At 39.6% G+C, this 26273-nt stretch overlaps 1 protein-coding gene across 1 annotated transcript; it reads left to right on the forward strand.

Moving 5' to 3' along the window:
- The first annotated feature begins 800 nt into the window (after window positions 1-800).
- Window positions 801-25981, forward strand: LOC120724981 (cAMP-specific 3',5'-cyclic phosphodiesterase 7B-like). Its single transcript, XM_040017549.1, is given in 15 exon segments — window positions 801-1104; window positions 4258-4318; window positions 9790-10173; window positions 13779-13868; window positions 16804-16901; window positions 16903-16968; window positions 17062-17125; window positions 17347-17442; window positions 18597-18697; window positions 19878-20009; window positions 20108-20199; window positions 20632-20776; window positions 20909-21005; window positions 21453-21533; window positions 22567-25981. Coding segments are annotated over 13 exon segments (1590 nt in total). The 5' UTR covers window positions 801-1104; window positions 4258-4318; window positions 9790-9857; the 3' UTR covers window positions 22779-25981.
- Window positions 25982-26273: the final 292 nt, after the last annotated feature.

Here is a 26273-nt window from a genome sequence, read left to right on the forward strand (position 1 = left end):
GTGACGCTATAACAGGGTCCATGCTCACAGGTGTTGCTAGTCAGGCAGCTGAAGCTCAAAAAGAAACTTGAAACAAGACTCAATAGCAGAATAAGCTGTTGGGCAATGGCAGAGAAAATTTTGGCAAATTTTTAATGGGTGCAACTCACATATTCAAATCTGCCGCTCAACCCACAAATGTATTTTTCCTACAATTTTTGCACCACTTAAGGGGAAATAAACAAGTTTTACAGTCGTATGAGATTTATTGCAAATAAGTATTATTTCAACAAACTTTTAGTGCAGTTTATTTCGTTTCTGTATATTTCTATTCCACTAGATGTCAGCATTCAGCATGCTGAAATATACTTTGACTAATGTGTTTAAACGTGGCCTGAATGGCAACAACCAGATTGTTTGTTCTCTAAGATCACCAACATGTGCGAACTACTCGGGGACGATTGTTTTATAGAGTTAACACTGAAATAACATCCATTTACTTATAAAAGTGAAATAATGTGGTAGTTGTAGTGTAGTAATTATTGAATCTCTGTTAGTATAAAATATATATACTCTTATTTCTTCCAGTAAACAACTAAAGGTTGGGCTGCATTGCTTTATTGTGTTGTGCAGTATCCCGTAGTAGTACTTACAGTACTCATCCTTATTTTAGAATATTCCAAATTAAAAACACTGTTTATTTGATAACGACCAATCGTAATTAGAGCAGGTACTGTATCCTAGTCCTGATTGGATCTTTCCCAACAAGACCCGCCCCGCCCCCCTCCCCTCCTTTCCCTCTGCGGCTCACCAAGCACATACACACACAGCAGCAGCACGCGGGCAGGGGCGGAGAGGGAAAACAGCAACTTGGGTTTCACCTTTTAAAAAGCCCACAGTGTCCTTACCACGCGTGTATGATGAGGGGTAACCGCGAGAGGAGGATGAAATAGTTGTTTTATAACAGTTGTCAGCTCGGACTCTGTCACCTTTCGTCCTGCTGTACGCGATTAACTCCTGAGCTCCCCCGTGACATGAAAACAGTCCGCACGCGCCTGATTCCGTAGCGTTCACTTGTCATCTGCGAGCTGCCACGATGGTTAAATGTCCTGTTTAATGGTCGAGGTACGTAGACTGTGATTTTTTTTTCCAGCTGTGTCGGCTGCGTGCCTCTAAACAGACAGACTTGTTTTGTAATAGGCCTTAACGGCAGAAAGCCGTTACACCGTAACGACCTGTGAACAGTCTTTGGCGCTTAAATGAGAGTTTGTAGTGAGCGAATACTGTTTATGGTGCATGCTGTGGCGTTGCATTAATACCGGGTGAGCGTGCTAGTATTCTTATATGGGCTAAATGTTTGCACGACATGTAGCAAGCAAATAATGACCTTGTGTTTTTTTTGTGGTAAAGACTTATTGGTGCAGGCTTGTTCTTGTACGCCGTGTTTGCTGCAGTGTTCGGCCTTGTGTATTATTGCCATGTGTCACGTCAGTGTACTGACAGATTTACAGCAGTCAACCTGCAGCCTGGGCACTGCAGACCACACGCAAGCAGGGGAAAGATGTGAAGTGGACTTGTTTTTGGCTGGGTTTGCTTGTGGTGTTTGCTGACATGCCACAGCATATATGTTAAGTATTAGATGTTCAGTTATAAATGTCTAAGCAGATACTTGAATTGAATATGCATAAATTATTTACATAAGGTATGGGTAAAGAGGTGCATGAAAATTATTAACCTTAACCTTATTAACCTTATAAATAAATAACTCTAATCCTAACTAAAGGGTCTGTAGCCTATTAGAGAGGGTGGTTTTTACAATAAAAGTTATTTCAGGAACTTTGTAACCCACCTCATGGTTTTCCATGAAGCGAGGAGCTTACTCAATTGTGGGGAAGATGGTTTAGCTGTCCCCACTTCTTGACTGTGTGGCATTGTAGTGCTACCAGCAAGTTTTTGGTAGATGATATTATTGAGTAATTGTTGAATTTTTGGGTTAGTTTCTGTTAAATTGTCATTGTTAGATTAATTCCCTGATTTGATGTTTACTATTCTCTGCCCTCTGATATTTTGAATAGATGCTGATTATGCATTATTATGCATCATTATGCACACTGCTTATTTCTTTTATTCCATGCATCACTTAGTACAAGTGATGCCTGCACAGACCCTGCCCATGAAAACTTTTGAAGAAACTGATCCATAACATTAACATTTAATATGTGTTTTCTTTGACCATGTTCCACTTCAGGGTTTAATGAAATTTGTCAGTGGTATATATGAAAAGTTTTAAATAATTTAAAACTATTTGTTGTCCAAACATCTGTATCCATGACTGTCACTGACCTGTTGGTACCCGAGTGGACATTTAGCTACAGATGCAACCATTCATATGTTGTACCACATCCATTTTGTATTGGCTAAATATTCAAACATAGTGTAACGAATATTTAAAACACTTCAAATTGCCATTTGTTTCCCTAGCACAAAACGGATGGGGGATAAATATCAACAAAAACAAAACATTGACTCCCCGCTATGTACAGGAGAGTGAAAAGCTGTGTTAGTCATAAGCATTTGAGAGAGAGAGAGACTTAAACTAGAAAGCTGGCCAGATGAAATGAGTAATGATGTGAGCATAGAGATCATGGAAAAAAATGACAAGACGTGTCCTGTAAACATGCCATAACCACGTGGGCTGAATGAGCGAACAGTCACTGCCTCTGGTTTGCCTCCTTCCACCCATTTCCTGCTTGACGGTAAACAATGTGCGCTAAATCAGATGTAAATCCTCCTACTCAAGGTACATGTTTATGACTGTCTTGCTCCAAAGGAGTAACAAAGAAAGAACATGTTTAATAATGGATAACAGATGATTTGTCAGGTTAGCTAGAGTACCTGCTTTCAGTCATGTATATATATATATGTATATGTGTGTGTGTGTATGTAGTTTGTTCCCACATTGTACCCAGTCCCCTCTCACCCGTTTCCAAAATGCACATAGATGTCAAGCCATTATAACTATTATAGCCATTACTGGCTATTATAAATAGATGACCTCAATTGGGAAATGTACTGAGCTGTGTCTGACTGATCTACAGCACAGGACTCTGGGTTTTAATTATACTCAAGAGCTGACATCAGATCAGGGTACACAGGCAGATGTGGCACTGCTAGCAAGCTTTATCAATTTTGACTCATAAGACAGTCATGGTATTTTAATCTTTTGACATTCATATTACTTTGAAGGGACTCTTCGACATTTTGTAGTACAAAACAAAATTTAAAGAAAAAAAACTTCCAGTGGGACAGTAGCATCTGAGCTGAGAGTCTTAAACGGAGGCCTAAGTTTAATTGGAGGGTGAGAATAAAGTTTTCTGAATATATAATTGAAAACAATTACACAAACTCAGGGATTGTGACATTTTTATAAAAATAATTCTTAACTGTAAACTTAATGTTAACTTGCCGTTATACCAATAACGATAGTAACAGTGTAATAGTATCAGGTATTGGAGGGTGGGAGTTGAGAAGAACAGTACTGTGAGTCTTATCTGCTCCATCTTTCACTATTAAGGAAACAAACAAACAAAAAAACATGTGATTTAAATTAGAGACAAGTACACCTTTGATAGAAAATGACTAAAAAAGATGACTAAAGACCCCTGGCCGTGAGGGCCAACCATGTGGAAGCATGTGATCAATGCGCAAATCATTGCCAGTGTATGCCAGTATGCCGCCTGACCCACTTTTTAGCGTTGTTGGCCAAAACACAGACATGTCTCTACTGGAAGCACAGATGCCAGTGTCACTGATTGCCCCTACCCTCTCTTACTCACTGTGATGAATAATAATCTTTAAATAAATACCCTTCTTCCTTCCCCAAATTACTTTTTCAGTTTGACAAAGCACCCAACACAGGAAGTGTCCTGATGTGATGAAAATAGACCAAAATCTCTTGAAATATTTGCTATTTGCTATGGTTGGATAGATAGATCATCTTTAGTTCGTTTTTAGTTTAAATTCAATTTCCATTTATAACTGTTCATTTAGAATTTCTCTTACTTTTAAGTGAGGGCTTGTGGGAAAAGAGTGCAGGGGTGGCACACAAGTGTGAAAACCATCTGTGGCTTCACACGTAGGGTCACTGCGGCTTTTAGCACAGTTTCCTTTTTCACTAAACACAGTTCATTGATAGCAGTGTGCATATTTTTGGCCTTTGTAATATTAATGTCAGCCTTTCCTTCCCTTTCCCCTTTTCCCTATTCCTCTCTGTCACAGAGGTGTGGAGCTGTAGCCTTCAAAAGTTGGGAGCAGAATGCCATACAGGTTCGCATGCTGGGTAAGAATGATCATTGACCCGATTCCATCAATGTGCTACGTATGCTGTAAATACAGCATATGTAGTCAGCTGTAGTCTGGTAGAAGATAGTGTGTTCAGATATTTGGTTTCAGGCTTTCACTGACCTTTGGCCGAGAATAATCTCTATGTCAAACAGGGATGCATATTTCCGCTATCTCTGTAAACTGTCTACATTGTTAAGCTCTGTGGGTTTCAATACACAATGTGTTTTTAATCTGGAAAAGTCCTACATATGCAGGACTTAGCCTGCTTAGGCCATGTTTTTAAAGGCTTTGTCTTGAGAGGAGATATAGCTGTTAATCATAACTACAGTCTTAGACCTTGGGGATGAGACGATGAAGTGTAGCCACAACAGTGTGTCTAAAAATACAAATGCTGATGTCGTTTAACCCCTTACACCATGAATGTCATTGTAGCTGTTATAAAAACACAACCAGCACTATTTCTTGAAAGCTACTATATGAGACACTTTCACTGTTAAGACTCACTGTGTTATTTAACGTTTTTAAAATACATTTATCTTTATATCTATCAATTTATCTATCTAAATGATAGGTAATGGGTACAGGCTAGTTTAATGACTGCAGGCTATAACTAGGCAGAAGACAGACACTGTGATGAGAGTACTCTTTGGGAAACTGAAACTCAAAATTAGGAAGGGGTTCCCATTAAAGAAAATAAGACACCTGAAAGAGGTCAGTGAGTCAGGCGAGCTGATTTTTGTTCACAGCTCTGACTTTGACCCCCTTTAGTTTCACATGGTTTGTGCGGGAAATCCTTGACAATGCTTGAGTTTTACGGAGAAATGCTTGAAAACATTTGAAATTGGAATTGCACTGATATCTTTATAGGTCGCTGTTTGTTTCAGTAGTTTGCCTGAGATCAATAAAATCATTTAGAGAAGATTTTATCTTTGTCTTTCTCAGAAAATGTAGGAGACGTTTGTCGATTATTGCATGCTGCTCTGAGCGTGTGACTGTAGTGTGATCAGCTATTCTTTTTTTTTAAGTCTGTGGGTGGGACATGACAACATGTGGGGGACACTGCAGTTTCAATGAGTGCAGGCTTGAAAAGAAATCATATTAAATTAAAGAAAGACCCAGTCTTCAAGTCTCCTTCAAAAATCTAAAGGACAGAGAGTCAGTGGTTTCCAGCCATATAAAGTGATCTTTATTAGAAAACCTACAAAACGTACACTGTTCACATCTTTTTTCCCCTTATTTTATTTTTTATATGTGCACATGTTGTGTATGAGCTGTGTCTATCTGATAGATAATGACTGGTTAAACCACGGCACTGTTTACCCCCTGTTAACATGTCGTGCAGAGATCTGGAAATGCATTACAATGATGCAGACGAAAGCCATATGTAGAGAGTGAGCAACTGGTTAAAATTCACTGTACGGATTACAAATGATTTCAAATGTTAAAATTTGAGTTGAATGAAATCTTAAGTATGTGTTATTAATGTTGATATAGCATTCTGCCTTAAAGGAACACCTCAGACTTGAACAGAGAGTTATCAGACACAGATATGTTTTTATTTGCTGGTGGTTTTAAGTAAAAGAGGCATTTTTACTGTTCTCCTTAGGCTACAGAGATTTAGTGTTCCAATCAACCAAGCTAAAAAGAGTAACCCAAGGCACATATTTTCTTATCTGGTACAAGGTAACCTTTAATTAAAAATTAATTCAAGCTTAATTAAATATTAATTCAATAGTGCAATGTTTATGGCAGCAAGACAGACATTTATGCCAGATGTAATGTAAATGTATCATTTTCCACAAGGATGGAATGCACATAAGGTCACTGTGACCTTGACCTTTGAATACTCAGATATAATCAGGTTATGATAAAGTCCAGGTAATCACATTTCATATTTGCCAAAATTGCAGAATTTTCCTTAAGGCCGTTGCATGAATGAATGATGTGAACATATAGACAGTCCAAGGGTTCAATCCTCTGAAAATGGCTGTCACTAGTCTAAGCATAATAATATTCCATGTTTAAGGGAAAATTTGTTTCTGATGTGAATATAGTAAGATTCTTGGTGCAAGCACAGAGAAATACTACAAATACAGCCAACAAGAAAATACATTTTACACAAAATACCAAATGCTGATCTAAGCTACAATGAAACAACTCTATTCTCAGCACATAGCAATGATACATTTTCAATGAATTACTCTGTTCTGCATTTACTCTCACTGCCTGCTTCACACAGTTTCTCACAGTAGTGTATCTTTTATCTTAATGCTCTTTGTCTCGTGATTTCTTAGAACGAACTCCCTGCAAGTGATACGTGGCGTTCAAGGCTATGTTCCTGTCATGTGTGTGTGAGGGTGAGTGCGAGGGTGTTGAAACTTTTGTCTGCATGTGACCGTTTCTCAAGGAAACAATTCCACTGGAAAAACCAAAACTGTTAGTACTGCATCCTCCAAATGAAGTGCATGTAAAGAGGAGCACATGCTATATCTAACTGGCTTACATTCACTGAAATTTATTCAGATTAATAGATTTCAGCAGCCACAGAAATACATATGTTTTCAGTAATGTAGCAGGTGATAACGAGTAACAGATACTTCCATGTGAAAGTTCATTTTTCCTGCAGAAACAGAGCTTCTAACATCTTAGGGAGCTAGTCACACTAAAATACTAACAACAATATCTACATCAATTTTAGCTGTCATTATGATCTAGTTTTCTGCTTTTATCACATTTTTATCTCACTGTTATGGTTCTGAAAAGCTGGATGGATAAACTCAGTGTTAACAGAGACAACTGATAACCAGCAACCTTGTGATCTCATTTATCAAGGATGCTCAGTGTTGGGCTTCAATGCTGAGGAGCTTCATCAGCCTTGGTTCCTTATGAGAACCAGACTACATTTCAGTGGGTTTGAGAACTGAATATTCTGTTATTTAGTAAAAGAAAGTCGTGACAGGAAGAATTTATAGGCTGCATTTGTGAGTCATCAGTGAATTTCATGTAATAAGTCTTTCCAAAGGCAATGACAACAGTGTTTCTGCAGTTTTGCCATTGCCAGCTTTTTAGGTCCAGCACAAGCAATTTGCAGTGGAAATCCAGGTCTTTAATGGTTGAAAAGACATAAAACAGAGAGGTTTGAACTTGTCTTGAGGTACAAGTCTCTCCTACAATTGGGCCAATAAAATCAATTAGGCTAGAGAAGGGACACAGTTGCATGATGCATAATGGCTGTATGAGATAAAAGAATGAATTAGGCTTAAGGTAGAATTGATAGAACAGAGGATTGCAGATATTTAGCTTTAGTTTAGGGACATTAGCTAGCGGATTTAAAAATTACTTCATTTTAATTTTGAAAACTGACCATTTTCTTTTAACATTTCTAAAACATGAAAATCTTCTAAGAATTTAAAGGGGTTTGGGTTGTTTTTTTTTTTTTTTTCAAATCTTCTTCTGCCACTCTCAAAAATCCTTGCTGTGTTTTGGCCCAGGGCTGGTTAGTCACCTATACTGAAGAATTCAGAGCCAATAAATCACAGCAAATCCACCCAAGTGTTCCTGTGCCAGTGAGGCCTTAATGAATGGTGACTCACAGCATGCACCTCGTTTTACCCCCGAGCAGAAGAAGTTTATAATTGTATTCTGTTGAATCCTGCTCCTGTGGCATTGTTACTGAGTCAGTGCACCTGGGAACAGGGCATTAGTAAAAAAAGAGCTTGTATGCATAAGAGTTAAATAAACTATGCGCACGTAGGGGTGGGAATCTTAAAATAGCTCCTGATATGCTGATGACGCAGATTGCAAACTCTTTCAGGTGATCGGTCCACTTAGTTGTAATATTCACTGTCAATACAGTGTGCTGATTAGAAAATGCAATATGTAATAGGCTGCAGTGATAGGTGGCTTGCTCTTTGTGGTAACACCATTAGTCAATATTCTGCCAAAGTAATCAGTGACAACTTCCCTCTGTTCTGTGTTTAAATATTTCTTAGCACCAAGTCCTGTGCCATACAAATCCCATCCCAACTTCTTAAGTTTTCCCAAAGTAAATAAATAAATAATTTTAAAAAGTTTTTAATGTCAGAGTTGATGATTTAAAGAAAGATCTCCCACTCTGGAGACTGAACCTTGTAAAATGACACAAAAATTACCGCATAAGCATAAGCTAAAAAGTTGGTCCAGCGTTCCACGGCCACGACAAACACTGCATGGTTTCTCCTGGATCTGAGGTTTAGCTAACAGATGGACTCCTCTCTGGTACCGTGAGTGACCTCAGTGCCCCCTCGTCCCCCTAATTTTGCTTCCTTTATAGAAGCTATGTCAGTGGGATTGAAGAAATCCTAAAATTATTCCTTCCACATCCTGACTATAGCCTAAGTTGACATCACCTCGCATTTTGTCCGAAATTCTTCAAGGCTGATCAAAAGTCATGCTCACCAAAGATCTCCGCTCCTGAGTTTTTGCTTCAACTACTACCAGAGCCACACTTGGCCTGCAAGTACCTACGAGCTGCCTTCAGACACCCACAAGCTAACCAAGCCCAATAGGATTGCTTCTCCAGCCTAATGGCTCACTTCACCACTGATGTCCACCGTCTGGTTGAGTTTACTACCTCTATTTATGTTATTGTAATTTTCAATATCTCTCTTTGCTTTAATTTTTTTTAAAGTAATTTGATGCATTGGAAGTTGAATGGACATTATTTAATATTAGTAGTATTTTCTATTGTTTCCATCCAACAATGATGCATATAATTGAAAAAAACTGTAGGCCTGTAGTGAGTTCTTATAGTCTTGTCTGCCTTTAAATGCTAAATTTGTAAAAATAGACTTAATGTTTTGAACTACCGTTATTGTGAAAATGAATTCGGGGGACTGATGCGTCTGTGTATATATCCTAAATTCACCTCAAACAGCTTTGGTCTCACTATTCTCACCATGTGACAGAATCTGTGAACCGAAGCTCGACGGTGTTTCCCACAATCCTATTGGTCTGTTATTGGGCTAGTAGGCAGAGAGAGACGGTGTGTGAGTGAGCTTAGAGAGGGGGAAGGAGGGGCTTTTAGACTCCACAACAAGGTTGGCGCGAGTGAGATTGAAGAGGGAAGAGAGAATGCGGCAGAAGGAAGAACCAGACTGTCAGTGGCTCTGGGACAGAGGGATACGCAACGATTCTCTTCTCTTGTTTTTTGGCTTTTCACGGCACCTCACTTTTTGTTTCTTTTTTGTCACTCCTCACCTCTATGCTCTCATTCTTTCTGTTCGACTGACTTTCCTTTTACTGATACCGTGTCTCCCTGCAGTCTCTGTTACACTGTCCTACATCTAGACAACTCCTTCATCCTCACCCATGGCTACCTGACAGTGAGCTTCTCCTTCTGCCTTCCCTCTTCTTCTGCCCTCTCTCTTCTTCTCCCTCTTTCTTTGTCAACACCACCATATTTTCTCACCCTCTCCTCTGTTTCAGCCTCTGCTTGAGTTTGATATTTTTTGGTGCACCTGTCATCCATCCTTCCATCCCTGCGTGGTATCAAAATGCCTGTCCTAGAGGGACTCTGGGGCCCAGATCTCAGGATGCGGGACACCGGTCTTGATGTTGGGGTCTGTCCAGAGGAGCCTCCTGATTCTCCAGTTTGGGGTCCCCTCAGGACTCCTCCTGTTACATGTGGTGGCCTCTCCCTAGCCCTGGAGCTACCAGCTCTTATACGGCAACTCAGAGCAGCGTGGAGAGCACGCAAGGGAGGCTCTCAGGGGTCACAGAGAAATCAAGCAAGTCCTTGGGTGGAATCAGGAAAGGAGCAGGAAGAAGAGATAAAGCTGGACACAGAAAACAGGAGTGCACGTGTGGAAGGTAATGCGTCCAAGTTTGAGAGAGACAAATTTCATACGTCTCAGTTTCACCCATTAGCACTGAAATTAGTTTAAGGTCTTGTTTTTTTGTGGTTTTGCAAATGCATTTCATTTTTTTAATTTAAATATTGAGCTTCTGAGTCCGTGCCATGTTTTCACTGTTAACAAGACAGATTTGACAGATTGTCTCTGACAAGCACTCCTCAGGCCGTATGCTTACATGCGCGTGTGGTCGTACGCCACGCAGGTCGAAATGCGGTTCAGAATAGTTCAGACAGCTGAGCAGAGTAGACAGTGAAATGAGGGATTTGGGCTGTAAAGCCAGAGGGTCCATTAAATAAAGCTGTGTTACCATCTGTGAGCTGCAGCTGTCCGTGTGACATCATCAATCAAGCCTATGTCTCTTACTAACGAATTTCAGCATCAACCGCAATTAAGGACAATGTGTTTTATATTTAACAATCACAGTAATAAAGCATTGGAAAGTTGCATAGCATCAGTTGCATAGCATCATTATCACATAGGATGTGATTCAAAAAACTTACGTTGACTGAGTATTTATTGAATATTTATTTTTGACATTTAGAAGTGTTTACGGCTCGATCTCTGGCTTCTTCTACGATACCTTCAGTTTGTCTTATCAGTGTTTAGTGAGACTTGACCTTTTAAGGAAAATTAATAGGTTTGAAGTCTGACGGCAACTGGAAAATATTTTTATAATAATCTGATGATTAAAATTGGAACAGCGTGGATTTTTAATAATGAATAGATGATTCATAATGTGGGGAATTACCTTTGCTGACTCAAGCAAGGGGGAAATGGAGAAACACTGTTCTCTGTCGGTGACTTTCCCTGTGATGACCTCATACATGCGACGATTTCTTAATGAGGGCGAATGGCTGTCTGCGCACTGTTTGATATCAGCACATACAAATGTGTGGAGACACTGCTGATAAGTTGTCAGTGGTGATTGTGAGTCATTGTGACATTTACTGTAGCAAGGGCTTAAAGAAAGCGTCACAAAGCACAGATGGATAGTTTTTAAAAAACACAATAAACTTTCATCCTGTGGTTTTGGATGCCAGTCTTAGCAAGACAATGAAGTAGAAGTGCACATACTCATAAAAAAAATAAAAGAATGGTAGCATTACCAGTGGGTTTTTACTGTATCTGCTCAGTGTGTTTACTGTATTTATCTGTGTATCCAGATAAAGCAGCAGCTCTGTTGGTGGAAGAAAACATCATCTCCCCCTTTTTGTTTAAAATGTGTTTTTCCTTTTGTTGTTGTTGTTGTTTTTTTTGTGGGGGGGGGGGGTTGCTGTCATATGCTGGCACTGCATATGACAGCAACGCATCTGTTAAAATTTCAGAACAGCCCCAAAGTACAGTTTGTGCCACAAACACCCACAGATTCATGGAAGCCAAGTGAATGTATTCCTGTCAGTTCCCCTGTGTCTGCTCGCGTGAGTGGGCGCTATGTGGCGAGTGTGCCATCTTGTTTTTGTATTTGGAATCAGGGATTTAACCTCATTTACAAGCGTGCATGTGCACAACAGCATGGTCTGCGTGACGAGGCGCATGTGCGTCGCCGCTTCTTTAAAACACCTCCCGACTGATTCACGTTTTCATCTGAAATGACCCAGTTTTGCGCATAGTGGAATCAATGACCTATTTTACCACACGGAGTTAAAGGAAGAGAGAGAGAGAAAGAGGGATGGAGAAGAGGAGCAGGTGGTGATGGAAATGATGGCTCATATTGAGAAGAGATGGGGTGTAGTTGTTGAACGGGAACGAAGGATGAGGGCACTAATGGAGAGGGAGGAGGATGTGCAAAAAGATGCCAAAAATTAGGGGAGAAAATGAAAACTTGGAATGATGTGAATGAAAAATATTGCAGCTTGAATAGAGGGAGAGAGAGGTGGGGGTGGAATTGGTGTGATTGTGTTTGTCTGAGTTAGAAGGAGGATGATCTGTGACTGCGGTGTTTTTCCAGAAGATGTATTTCCTCCTCTCCTCGCGCATCAGAACACAGGATTAAGAGCAAAGAGGCCTTCCCCTTATTCTCCTTTTATTGCAAAAACTAGGCCAGTGGGACTCCTCTGCCTTCTTTAGCAGGCTGAGTCACTTCCCCGCAGCACTTGTTTTTGTTCTTTTTACATGTATAAATCAGGATTTATAACATTTGTGCCATATGTTTTTTCCTGCAAAGCACACATACACACACACATGCAAACACAGCATCTACCTGCAAACTCCAACGCTTTGGCAGCTTAAACTTGCATAGCAAGGTCTGGCAACTCGAGGGCGTTACCACAGTGACTCAAACCCCATTAACAGGTAGTTCAGTTGCTTTTAGCATCTCTTAAGCAAGACTCAAAGAGGTGATGTGATTTGGCAACCTTAGGGATATAATACGCTCCAGTTCCCCACAACTGACGTGTAAATTATTCAGTATACCCATAGCTTATTCAAGTGCAAATTTTATCTGTGTGCATGTTGGCTGTGACTTAGGACCTAGTTCTTTTGTGTCTCCTCTCTGGCCTCAGAGTGTGTGAATTGCAAAGTGCTAAACAGAGGAAGTATTAGGAGTCTCTGTTTAGCTTTTGTGCTCCTTCTCCATCAGATAGATGCTCGAACCACAAGGAAAACCCAGAAGGGGACCTCTCAGTCTATTCAAGACTGTGGATGAGCGTTCACACAGTTTGCTGAAACACTTGATTCCTTTCAGGAGAAAATTTGCTGTTTGAAATCCATTGGCATTTATCAATATGTTCCCCAGAAAACATTTGTCAGCTGTGTAAACAGTGGAAATCAAGACATTAGGCTGATAAAACAAACTTTTCAGAGAAGGAACAAAAACAAGACTCCGGCTCTTCAAAGAAATCAATTTTTTTATACCAGAAAAGAAAAAAGTTCAGGTCTTTCAATTAGTCTTTGGTTGTAAGACAAACCTGACATTTGATTCAGATTAAAACCAGTTGAAACCATCAGTTTCAGCTACACACACACACAGACACACACACAAAGTTAAGGCAATAACAATCTGATAAAGGCAAAGTGTTAGTGTGATCCATTACAGCTGCAGGGTGGCATGAAATACATTTTCCTCTGGCAAACCCGGATGAGATGCACGATGTCCTGGTTCTTCTGTGTCATCAAGGATCCTCTTGTTTTACGGGGGCTAATCTAAGAACATCTGAATCTGAATCCATGAGGCTGATTATCTTGACTATCTACTTTAAGTACAACACTGTTCCCAAAACCCTTCTGGCTGCTCTGTTTTTTGTTCTTTGTAAAGTTTTATTTTGCTGTTTTCACTGCTTTGAGGCATTGTAAACCCACACAGGTTTTTGTTTGTATCATCTCTGCTAAGCACATTGAGTGTACTTACAATGAAATGTCTTATATAAATAAAATTGCCATTGCCGTCAGCCCCTTGTTTGCTCTCATTCCGTCTCTGCGCTTCCTCTTGAAACGTTGACTTATTATTCATGGGGTATGTGTGCCACTAAAAGCCACCACAAAAATATAATCCCAAATCTTTCTTTCTTTATTCATGTTTCTCGGTTACACCCCCCTCTTTCTTTCTTTCTTCTCTCCATCTAGCTGATGGCAGGCTGAACACTGGTCATGCTGGTGTGCTGCTGGCTGAGAGACGAGGCTCCTACCCATTGATTGATCTGCGAATTTTAAAAAGTAAGTCTCCTCATTTAAAAAAAAATATACATGTAAAAAACTATTCTCCTTTATACTTCTTGGAAAATGAAATTTTCTTGGAACAACAATAAACTGTATTTGATTGTTTCTGTATTTAAATCTAATATTAACACCTACTAAAAGGTACAACAGTGAAATTTAAGTCAAACAGTCAAGATTTAATTGAAGGGCAAACTTTCAGTTTTCATTCAAAGGGTTTAACAAATGTTAATTAATTAAAACTTTGTTTGCAAATCACACACAATATAAGGATTGTTTTTAATACTTGGGTGAAAATCAGCCCATGACTGCCTGAAGTGTAGAACCCATGAGCATCATCAGATACTGTGTTTCATCACTTGAGATGCTCTTCCGGGCGTTTACTGCAGCCACCTTCAGTTGCTGCTTGTTTCCGGGTTTCTCTGCCTTCAGGTTTGTATTTAGTAACTGAAAAGCCTCTCTGTTGTGTTGAGATCAGGTGACTGACTTGGCCATTGAAGAGTATCTTATTTTGCTGCCTTGAGAAACTCTTGGGTTGTTTTTGGAGTTTGCTTTGGGTCATGATCTGGTTGCACTGTGAAGCTCTGTCTGATCAGTTATGCAACATTTGGCTTATTCTGAGCAGAGAGTGTAGCCTTGTACACTTCACAATTCATCCTGCTGCAGTCACATCATCAATAAACACCATCCAGCCATACATGCCTATGCCATAACATTACCTCCACCATGTTTGACAGATGATGTGGTATGCTCCGGATCATGAGCTGTTCCTCTCCTTCTCCATACTTTTCTCTTCCCATCATTCTGGTGCAAGGTTTCACCTGTCAGATTCTTTTTTCTTTTCTGAACTGTGAAAACTCTTTGAGGTAGGGCTGTGCGATATAACCAAAATCTCATATCCCGAAATAAGAATTCTATTTTCCCGATAACGTTATAAATCACAAAATTTTTACATTTCCTGTAAATTCTGTGAATCTCAGGCAGCTCGACTTGCGTGAAGTGTTTCCAGCTGCGCGTCCTTCACCCTGAGTCGAGGGTTTTAACCGATGCGTGAAACTATATATTTTTAGACATAAGTTGTATTTATTACACGGCGTGCTGCGGGTTGCCTGTTCTAACGTTTGAGTCTAAAGTTTATTTTTTTAGCACCTGGCGGCTCTTTTTTACTTCTCATCCGTAAATAATCTGCTCTTTCACGTGATTCAGTTTATTTTGAAAAGTCTCAACAGGCTCTTGAGCTTTATTGTGAAAAGGTTTATGTGGAACATAAACAAGCGGACACGCGAAGGTGTTACCGTCGTTGTTGCTAACCACAACGCATAAAAACAGGCGCTTGTCCCGTCAGTAGTGTGGTTATATTACATATAAGAGAAAGAGAGAACTTTAAGAAATTAATATAGCCACTACAGTGACCATCAGAACGATGAAAAAATATTGTCGTAAACAGTCTAATCTTACCTTGTTGTTCTTGAGTGTTTACCAGTGATTTGCACCTTGTTGTGAACAATGATACACCTCCTCCAGAGGTGTGTTCATGACTTGGTTAGATGTTGTAAAGTTGTTTTTCTGAACCATGTAAATGATTGTATCGTCATCCACTTTAACTGTCTTCTGTGGTCTTTCAGGTCTTCGAGTGTTACTTAACTGGTATTCCTTCATTTTAAGAATGTACCAGATTGTAGATTTAGCCACTCCTAAAGCTTTTGCTCCTTCTGTGATAAGTTTGTTTTATCAGCCTAATGTTGGCCTCTCTCACTTACCCTGATCTCTTTGAATCATCTCCAGATATTGTCTGTATCATTTGGGAACAGGCCTCATCTGTCCATGAAACTGCTTGTCAGTCAATTGTTATGTATTATTGTAGGGTCTACCTTACAATATAAAGCGCCTTGAGGCGACTGTTGTTGTGATTTGGCGCTGTATAAATAAAATTGAATTGAATTAAATTAAATTATTTTTGACCCTCTGATAACGGAGAACTGTGTTAAAGAGTGGCTGTAAGTCATAAACAATTAATGCACAATTTTTTTTAACCCCCTTATCTTAAAGCAGAAAGTCTGCACTTTAATCACATCTATTTTTTCTTTCTTTGATTTAAAATCCACTGATGTTGTTCACAGAGGCCAAGCAGTCCCTTTGTTCAAAACAGTTACCTAACTGTACATCAGTGTGAAGCAGTGTTAGTCGTGTCAACCTAAGAAAGTGCTCAAATTTCTTAGTTTTTTTTTTCTTGTTATATAACAATTACAAAATACTATCCTTGTAAACCACAAAGGCCTTCTAGAAAAGACTGTCTGACATTCCCCCCTCCCTTTTTTTTTGCTTTTTACTAAGCTGTTTATTTCAGCTATAAATACATTTAATGACTAACAACACATGGTAAAAAACAAACAAACAGTTTTTATGAGTGCTTCTGATTTTAACATATATATATTTCTCTTGTTTTACTGGCATCAGGTTGGATGTGATAGGCTACTACTGCCAGATGGTGGCAGCAATGTGCCTGTAAGCAGTTTACTGAGCATGATGAAACAATAACAAGAAGAAAAAAAACAAAGCAGTAAAACATGTGTGCCACTGTGAAATTAGATGCTACTGTATAAACAGGAGAAACATGCAAAGCCAGAGACAACCACAGCTTTCATGAAGGAGGTTCAGTGCAAACTCATATCACAAGTCTACCACAACTATGCACAGTCATTTGAGCAGGGGTGGAAGAGGGGATTTTCAAAGAGTAGGCAAATACCTCCTGGTGAATAAATTATTTTTGAAATTCCCACCCTTTGTAATGATGGGGTTTTACCTAAAATATTTCTCTTCTTGGTTTCTGTGACAGAACAACATACTATTTAAATCCTGTAGGTCACCCATTTGTGTAGAAAACGTGTTTCAGCTATTCACACAACATGCATTTTCTTTCTTTTTGTAATTTAAGCCAGTGCCCAACAGGGGGAGGTAGAGACCGTCACCAGGAGAAAGGTGAAGCGTCTCCTGAGCTTCCAGAGATACTGCCACGCCTCTAGGTTGCTGAGGGGGTTTAGTTCCTCACACCCCCAGGTCCTTACACTTACTTGATGATGACTACCTGGGACAAGCTGCTGTGAGAAAACACACACACATATTCATATGCAGTCAAAGCCATACACATATTACCAACAGATAAAGTCTGACAATTTTCTTTCTTTCTTTCTAGCACATGCTATCAAAAGTAGGCACATGGAACTTTGACATTTTCCTCTTCGATCGTCTTACAAACGGTGAGATGATTTATTATTAAATTGGTTATTTTCATAAACTTTTTTGACCCCCACCTACAGGATACAATCCACCATCACTCTATGCATGCTTCCAGCACAAACACTGTATAAAGTTATTCCATATGAAATGTAAAACGTGATTTATTTATTTTTTTAACTTGGTGGACTTACTGATCTGAGTTATATGAATTCTTTTGAATGTCAAATGTTGTGTGCTTTAGGTAACAGCCTGGTGACGCTGATGTGCCATCTCTTCAATGTCTACGATCTCATTCACCACTTTCAGCTGGATATGGTCAAACTTAACAGGTTTCTTGGTAAGCTGCAATAAAGTGTTCATAGTTTTTTTAAGCTTCCGACTTAAGGAATTCTACACTTTCTCAGCTTTAAAACACTGCTGTCCTTACACATAATTATTTCTCCTGCCTCCATAGAAACATTACTTACTATGAAGTTCGCCTGCACTGTTATTTTGGCGGGACTGAAAGCTGAGAAGGAAAACTCCCAATTGCTTTTTACTCAACCAGTAAATCATTACAAAAGAGACTCTGAGCACTAACAACAAATCTGGGCAAAGTGATAGTCCGCACATTCCTGTAGTAAGTGAATATTAACCCAGTAACCATAGCAAGCTAAATGGTACCTCATAGATACTGCAGAGTAACAATGAGCTACGTGTTGTTATGGCAACAGAGCACACAGTCAACATTGTTTTGTAATTTCACACAGCAGAGGAAAGAAACACAATCTATGGGTTCAAGTATAAATGAATTTTTGCACGATGGAAATGACATTGAATGCCCCGCCAAAATACTATCTGTCTACCTATCACCTGCCAGCTTCCTAGTACTGTGCAAGTCAGTGTGATGTCTGATTGTGCTGGGTGTAATGTAAAGATAATGCAGGAAGTAGTGTGGTAAAATCACAACAAACAAGTATTTATTATTTTCTGTAGTGAGATTATGTCTTAAACTGATCATCTCCAGTGCCAGCTGACCCGATTCAGACATTGTCTGGACTTTGTGTGCGTAAACTGATCGCAGTAAAGACATTTCAAGTCATCAGAATTTTATAAAACTAATTAGCCATTTATAGGACTTGTTAAGGAGTAAACACATCACCCGCTGTGTTCACTCCTTCTGAACCAAACTCTGGTTCTTTTTCTATCGCGGTGCAGTTTGCTTGTGCAGGTGTGAATGTGGTTATCACACCATGGTGTGACTATGATCCAAGCTATGAGGATTCAGCTCCCACATACCAAGAGACCATTAATAATTGACATATGAAACTATTTAGCACATATATTTGTTTCGCAGGCCGGACGTGACACCCTTGGACCAGGGTAAACAAACTGTTGGTGTGAAAACACCCTTAAAATCAAATGGAGATTGAAACAGTCAAAACAGTAGTGCAGGTCAGTGGTGTGAAAGTCGTGTTTCACAGGGTTTGGCCTTGTGTTTTTCTTTGCTAGGCATGGTGCAGGAGGACTACCACTCCCAAAATCCCTATCACAATGCTGTTCATGCTGCTGATGTTACTCAAGCCATGTACTGCTACCTAAAGGAGCCCAAGGTAATGAATAATACTGTATTCACACACACGCGCTCTGCCTCTCTCTATCTGTCATACTTACACTGTAAGACCTCACCAGGCTAAGCTTCTCCTTGACATATTCTATTAGCTTTGTTCCCTCTGGGATAATTCCCGCTCACTTAGACTCAACGACACATCAATCCATAGCTCTGAGAACTCTCCAAAGCCCTCTGACCAGATTAAGCTTCTCTGCATCTTTCCCTTTTTTCAGTAATTGCTTTTGTGTCCTCTTTTGCTCTGTGAAGTGCTTTGTGATGCTTCTATTTCGTTAAAAGCCCTGAATGAAATTCAGTCAGCACATGCACCAGTGTGTCATAGACAACAAACATTCCTTTATAAGAACAGGCCTGGAGGTCAATATTCTATGATTACATGCTATGGCCCACACCTAGGCTTTAACTGCAAGTACTTTAAATGGCATGATACACAATTTGATTTCTCCAGCAGGTAATATTTGTAGGCTGTGCTATGAAAGTTAGAGGTGCTTTATACCACATTCAGATCTACTGAATGAGTAAAGCACAAGAATCACAGACCAAAACGCTTACATTATGTAGACACACACACACACACACACACATATTTTATCTACAGTCTGAGAAGCTGTTTTTAAAAGTGCTACAGTCATCAGCCCACATAAAATATTTAAAAAACAAACATATTACGGTGTGCCCCCACAATGCCAACAAGTGCATTTCCTTTCTTGCCTTCTCTTTTGAATGATTCTAGTTGAGTGAATTTATAAAATACATATTTTAGCCTGGTTTTCTGAAAATTGGTGTCACTTTGGCATGCAGACTGGAGCAGCCAGAGATCAAACTACCGAGCTTCCAATTAGTGGATGATCTGCCCTACCTCCTAAACTACAGCTGGTGTAGCCAGTAGCTACTTAAACACGCAGATACTGTTTGTTTTTGTTTTTTTATGCCACTGCATGAATGTTTAAAATCTCATACACAACCTCTTTTGTAAGTACCAACTGTAAAAACAGACCCAAGAAGTGGCAGTAATAAGAAAACTGGGCACTTGTCAGACTTAGTATTATTCTCCAAAGAACACGTGTCTTTTCACAATCAAGCAAAGAAGCTTTCTTTAAAATTTCTTTAAAATGAGTCTAAGTCTTCCTCCTGTGTAAAGAACAAACATTGCTGTGTTGTAGCTGGCAGAGCATCTGAGTCCTCTGGACATATTCCTGGGTCTGATGGCAGCAGCTGCCCATGACGTGGACCATCCTGGAGTCAACCAGCCCTTCCTCATCAAGACCAGACACCACCTGGCATCCCTCTACCAGGTACACACCAGTTTGCAGATGGATGTCAGCGTGTGGATGAAGGGCCTTGTGTCTCGGCCTGTTTGAAACACAGTTTGGTTTTTATTTGTCCTGTCTAGAACACATCTGTGCTGGAGAGTCACCACTGGAGATCTACTGTGGGCATGCTGCGAGAGTCGGGACTGCTGTCCCACCTGCCTGCTGACATGTCGTAAGAACACACAAACACGAATACAGCATAGCAGGCTGATTTGGATATTTGAAAGTGTTACTGTAAAATTTCATTTGTTTAAATGGACAATATGCAGGCTTAAGCTTTAACTTGCACAATATAATGGCTCTAAAATGTAAATCCATCTGTGTTTGGACTGAGAGCCTCACGTCCACTATGTAAGTCTTTTGGAGGGAAGTATTCTAGTACTACTTTATACAATTAAAGCATTTTTGCTACTCTTGTTTCTTTGCACCATGAGTCTTTGAGCCTTCACAAGAAGGTCAGAGGTCAGTCTCAGTATGTGAGCGCCAACCAAGGAGCTCTCCATGTAGGAAGTTATTGTAAAAACAGTTGTTGCTCGGTTACAGGTGGAGTTGAAAGTTTATGTTTTGCTGTTTCGTCTTGGTGACGCTTCCCTCTTTTCTGCAGGCGGGACATTGAACAGCGGCTGGGCTCTCTCATCCTGGCTACAGACATAAACAGACAAAATGAGTTCCTAATGACCTTCAGAGAACATCTGGACAACCAGGACCTGGATCTTCAGCTGGCTTCACACAGACACTTTATACTGCAGGTATAGTGCACCGTCTCCATTTCTCACAGCAATTCTTCCTGTGACTTCAGCTTCATTATCAGCTGAATTTGAATGAAAACCTTGTCTACATTTACCATATATGTGCATTTCTTTCAATCTGCAAACCTGCAGATTGCGCTCAAGTGTGCAGATATCTGTAATCCATGTCGGGTTTGGGAGCTGAGCAGGCAGTGGAGCGAGCGGGTGTGTGAGGAATTCTACAGACAGGGTGAGAGGATGTCTTATCTCAATTTATGTCAAGGTTTTCTCAAACGATCAGTGACATGATCAGTTCATACTTTTACTAATATTCAGTGTTAAAACCAAATGTGGATTTCTTCAAAATACCATTTCATTGTTTAATAACAGCAATACTCTTTCTGTCTTGCAAAGCAATTAAAAAATTCAAGCAAAACTCAATATTGATGTAAAAAAGAAAAAGAAATAGGACATCTCTAAATGTGAGATCAATTAAATGTGTGTTGTTTTATCATAAATGTATTCAATTTAGCCACCACAGCCTACTAGTTATGCAGAGATGTCATTTTTGTAAATAAAGACATCACTGTGTTTGAAGTCTATACACAGTATTTTGTTTTTTAACAGAGATTAACATCTGTATCTCTCTTCATTATGTCTTATATCTGTTTTCTGAGTTCTGGCATTTAACCTGCAGGTGACCTGGAGAAGAAGTTTGACCTAGAGATCAGTCCTCTCTGCAACCAACAGTCTGACTCTGTCCCAGCCATTCAGATAGGTGAGTACTAGAGTGCACTTACAGACACACAACTGCACTTCATAGGGGCTCTCTGTGTACAATAAAAAGAAAGCACAACCCCTTTAATTCTAAGGTTTTATATATCAGGAGTTAATACAGTTTATCTGATCAACTACAAAACATCAAATATTTCACTGTGTCATTAATTGTTAAACAAAAACTAAGCCAAAAAGGAAGAAGCGGTTTGCAAAGGGCTAAGTATATCTTTACTGCTTCCACAGAAAACTGCTAAAAAACCCAAGAGCTACATCTCAGACTCTATAGGCCTCAGTTAGCATGTGAGATGTTAAAGTTCATGACAGTTCAGTCAGAAAAAGACTAAACAAGTTTGGCTTGTTTGGAAGGGTTGCCAGGAGAAAATGAAACACAGCACACTCATATCAGCAAGGAGGTGGAGGGGTGATGATTTGGGCTTGTTTTTCCAGCCAAAGGACTCGGGCACCTTGGAGTCACTGAAACAACGATGAGCTCCTCTGTATACCAATTCTATAGTCAGCTAAAGGTGGGCTAAAACTGAATCGTGCAACTTTTCAGTGATCCCAAGCTCAGCAGCAAATCTACAACAGAATGGCTGAAAAAGAAACAAATTAAGATGTTACCCAGTAAAAGTCCAGACCTGTGGCAGGACCTTAATAAATGAATGGCGACAAACCTTAATAGCCAGAAGCACTATTGTAAAGAAGAGCGAGCCAAAATTCCCCCACGGTGATGTGACAGACTGATAAAGTCACACAGAAAAAAAATTATTGTTGTTCTATAAGATACTGAATCACCCTGCGTTTGCATTTTGGCTTAGCTTTGTTAAATCAATAATGACGGTGTAATATGTCATGGTTTTTTTTCGTCTCAGGTTGTATTTACCTACATTTAAGACCTGGTGATGGCTAGATTTTTCTTTTATTGTGTACTAATACGGAAATACTTAGAATCAAAAGGGAGCGCGCTTTCTTTTCGCCCTGTTCGCGAATGCCGTACCGTGTGTACCTAACAGAAGATGTCTGTGTGTTTTAAGGTTTTATTTCCTACATTGTGGAGCCCTTGTTTGAGGAGTGGCACCGCTTCACTGAGCCCAGCCTGCTCAGCCAAACAATGCTAGATCACCTGCACAAGAACAAAGCTAACTGGAGCAGCTTACGATGTGCTCACACACCTTCAGACGTGCAAGGCCGCTCCCAAGCTGAGGAGCCTGAAGGAGAAGTTGGAGAGGGAGCAGACATTCCTTAATCTCCCTCCTCTTTCACGGGGTGTTTCATCTTCCTTTATAAATGGAGGAAAGGAGTGTTTTCAACTCCCCTGTTGTGTCCTCCAGGGTGTTTGCTCCCACAGCCTTTTGTCCACGGCTCTGAAAGCGGGAGCACTGGATTGGCTTGGATACGTGAGAAATGGGTCCCTCTGCAGGAGCAAAGGATTGTAGCGCTGCAGGAATGATGAAAATGGAGGGAGATTTTCACAGTTACGCAGTCAGGATGGATGATCTTAGTAAATTAATGCAAATTTTGACAAAGTCATGCCTTGCTTAATAACCTGTTGATAATATGTGCTTCAAATTAACTGAGGAAAGTGGGAACAGAATGAAAAGTCTGGCAGAAGAGGATGAGTGAAGACAAATGTTAGTTTGTGATTGTGCAATGCTACTGGGAGAGTTTTTTAAAAAGCCAAAATTATATACAAATCAGCTGGACGGTGGTGGAATCATGATGTAAAATAGATGAAAAAATAGGCGGAATATATAAATATATCAAATATACTATGCTTTTTAAACATTTAGACAGTATATATTAAGCTCTTTACTTTTTCCTCGTTTTGTACTGCTTGCACTCCTGTTGGATGCTTTTTCAATCAAGTGTCTCACTTGTCTACTTTTCACTGAAGTGCGTTTTTAACTAAAAGCACTAAGTTGGTATGTCAAGGTACAGTAAACTGTAACATGTATTCTGTTTTAACCTGTAAGAGTGACCCAGATAATAAATACCCTTTCTGACTTATACGCACACACACACACACACACATACATACACACACAAAAGTGTCATCAGCCGCTAGATGCTGAACACTGACCGTCAGGTGGATGCTTGTTTTTGTGACTCGAGCTCGCTCGCCGAACGCAAACGAGAGCCATTTTTAACAAAAAACAACCAGTTTGTCTTCATGCAATGTTACGCTGTGTAAATACTGTGATATACAACCTCAGCACTTCACATGCCAAAATCTCAGCAATGTGTTCATCTACTTACAGGGTACGGTCACTCTTTGTAACAACTTTATAGGTGCATTTATTTCTAACCTCACTTTATAAGCTCATATACAACAAAGCCTTAACAGCAACTTGGTCTGTCTGTGAAGCATATTGTGTAAGGAGTTTTGTTTTTTGGAGAAGCTTTTTTACAGTGTATGCCTGTTTTTCTTCAGCCATACCAGCATATACTGAAACACATGCACAGTGCTGTAGCAGCTTGTTTCCTGATTGATCTTTCACCCGCTGTCAGGGTCAGATTAGGTCGTACAACGGATAAACAAGGCCAAGGTGCCCATATACCGTTATGACACATCATCTCACTGCTTTGTTACCTCTCTCAGACTTTTGTACTTGGTACAGTATCCTGTCTTAGTGTATGCCATGAAGAGACTTGGGCCAATTAGTAACTGCAAATACCTCTTAATTCATATTTATTCTGCAGTGTTACAGAGAAGTATATGCCATATTTACTAAAAATCTATATGGTTTAAATGGTGTTTATAATATGTATTATGTCAATGGTGAGAGTCATCCATAGAAATTAAAATGTGTGTAAATACTGGTTGGTCCAATTACCAAACACACTGCTGTTAAACAGTCTATTTTTTAGCACTCTGCTCTGGTTCTATACAGTTTGGGTTGTCACATGTATGCAGTGTTTACAGATGCCCGGGTTTTCCTGAGCTACAAAGGAGCTTTACGATTCCACCGACCCAGCCGACACGCAGTATATTCTGTACACAATGGTTCTACAGCATAATTAAAGCTCCAGTAATGACATGTTCACAGAAAGTGTAAGATTAATGACGTTTCTATGATGTCTTTTTTTTCTAAAGCTGCGCTAGCTGTGTTTTAATGTGCAATAAAGTTAAAAGTCACTGGCCGAGTTGTATGAAAAAGGCCGTATTCATATCTGTAGCTCTGGTTATTAATGGGTAAATTATTAACGTGTCTTCACTGTAGCACTCTGTTGGCTTTGCTCAGACTCGCACTGTTGTTTGGCGTGCGCTCCTATGTCACTGTTATCACCTGTGAAAAGGTTTCATTACTGCATTGGTGCACACTGGCCTGTTTGATTGCATGTAGTGACAGCAGAGAAAGTTTACCGACTAATTCAGCCTCGTTTTCATTTGTGAGTTCTGCTCCCTTTGCCGAGAGCAAATCTGTTTTGTTTTTTACCATTAATACCGAGTGAAAAAACATATAAATATGCTACCTGAACAGTATTGAATTCTGAAGTCACACGTTACTGCCATACTGTAGACCCAGTCCAGACAGAAGGCCTCAGACTGCCTTGTATTCAAATACCTCTCAGAATTAGCACTGATACAGGGTAACTGAGCCATACTGACTTTACTTACTATTACATGTACTGTATGTCTATATGCCAGAGTAATTATAGTATCGACATTACCATAAATATATCTCACGAAAAAGAAGTCTGTGAATTTATATTTTGATTCTCTAAAATAACAGTCGCACCCAGCTGTTTTTTATACCTTATATATAGCATATACTCGTAGAACAACATGTTACAGAATCCTCTGATTTACGTCCTCTGAGGGTATTCTGCAATCAGCAATAACCGGTTAACTGTTTGCAAATAACAAAGAAATTTAATGCCGCAACAGATTTTAATCTCACCAATAATCAAATGTCCTTCATTGCGTATAGTGCAGTAACTTAATGATTTCTAGAGAAAGTGAACGCAGTGCTTAAGACTTCAATATACAAGCTCCATTTTCAGCTCTTCTAGTACTCCTCATACTTTAGCTTAAAGTTCCCGGTCAGTTTCTGACTGTGAAATCTGGATCTTTTCCTATTGCATGCTCTTCATCTGCAAAAGGAGTCTTCTCAGTTTTAATTGTTCATATTTCTGTGTGCTACCTTATGGACTATTATTATTACTACAGTGCATAATTATTAGCACAGCAGCTGAATTAAACAGAATATTTTTTGAATGAAACCTTTCACATAAAGCTCTCGATATCCTGTATCACTAATAGAGGGAACTGGAAATTAAAGAGCTGTTTGCACTATGTCTGTCATGCAGTCTAAACAAGAAAAGAGTCTCTATATGGAAGGGTGGGGTGTCTGACGGGTCCTCTGACTGCTCGACTGTACATTTGTGTTCTGACAACCACCCTCTGAGCACTGTGAACAATATAATAAAAGATTTTCAATAACCATACAAGGTCTCAGTTTTTTTTTTGTATCTGTATTTGTGCTCTAAAAAGAAAGAAAACGGGAGGACTAAATGGAGTTTTAGCAGCTGTAATAAGTACAATTGACCACTAGATGGTGACAAATCAATTTCACTGGCTTTGATGCCATGCCATTAGTCTTCAATGACACGAGGGCACCTTTGTCTGCTGCTTTGTTTACAGTATGACTACAGTTGTTAACCAGGCAACCAACATGATGATTTATGGGATGTAGGTATGGCTCGGGGTTATGAGCTCTTATGTAAAACATAAATAAAT

This window comes from Simochromis diagramma, unplaced genomic scaffold (assembly GCF_900408965.1).
Source record: "Simochromis diagramma unplaced genomic scaffold, fSimDia1.1 OVJJ01000802.1, whole genome shotgun sequence".
Classification (NCBI taxonomy): domain Eukaryota; kingdom Metazoa; phylum Chordata; class Actinopteri; order Cichliformes; family Cichlidae; genus Simochromis; species Simochromis diagramma.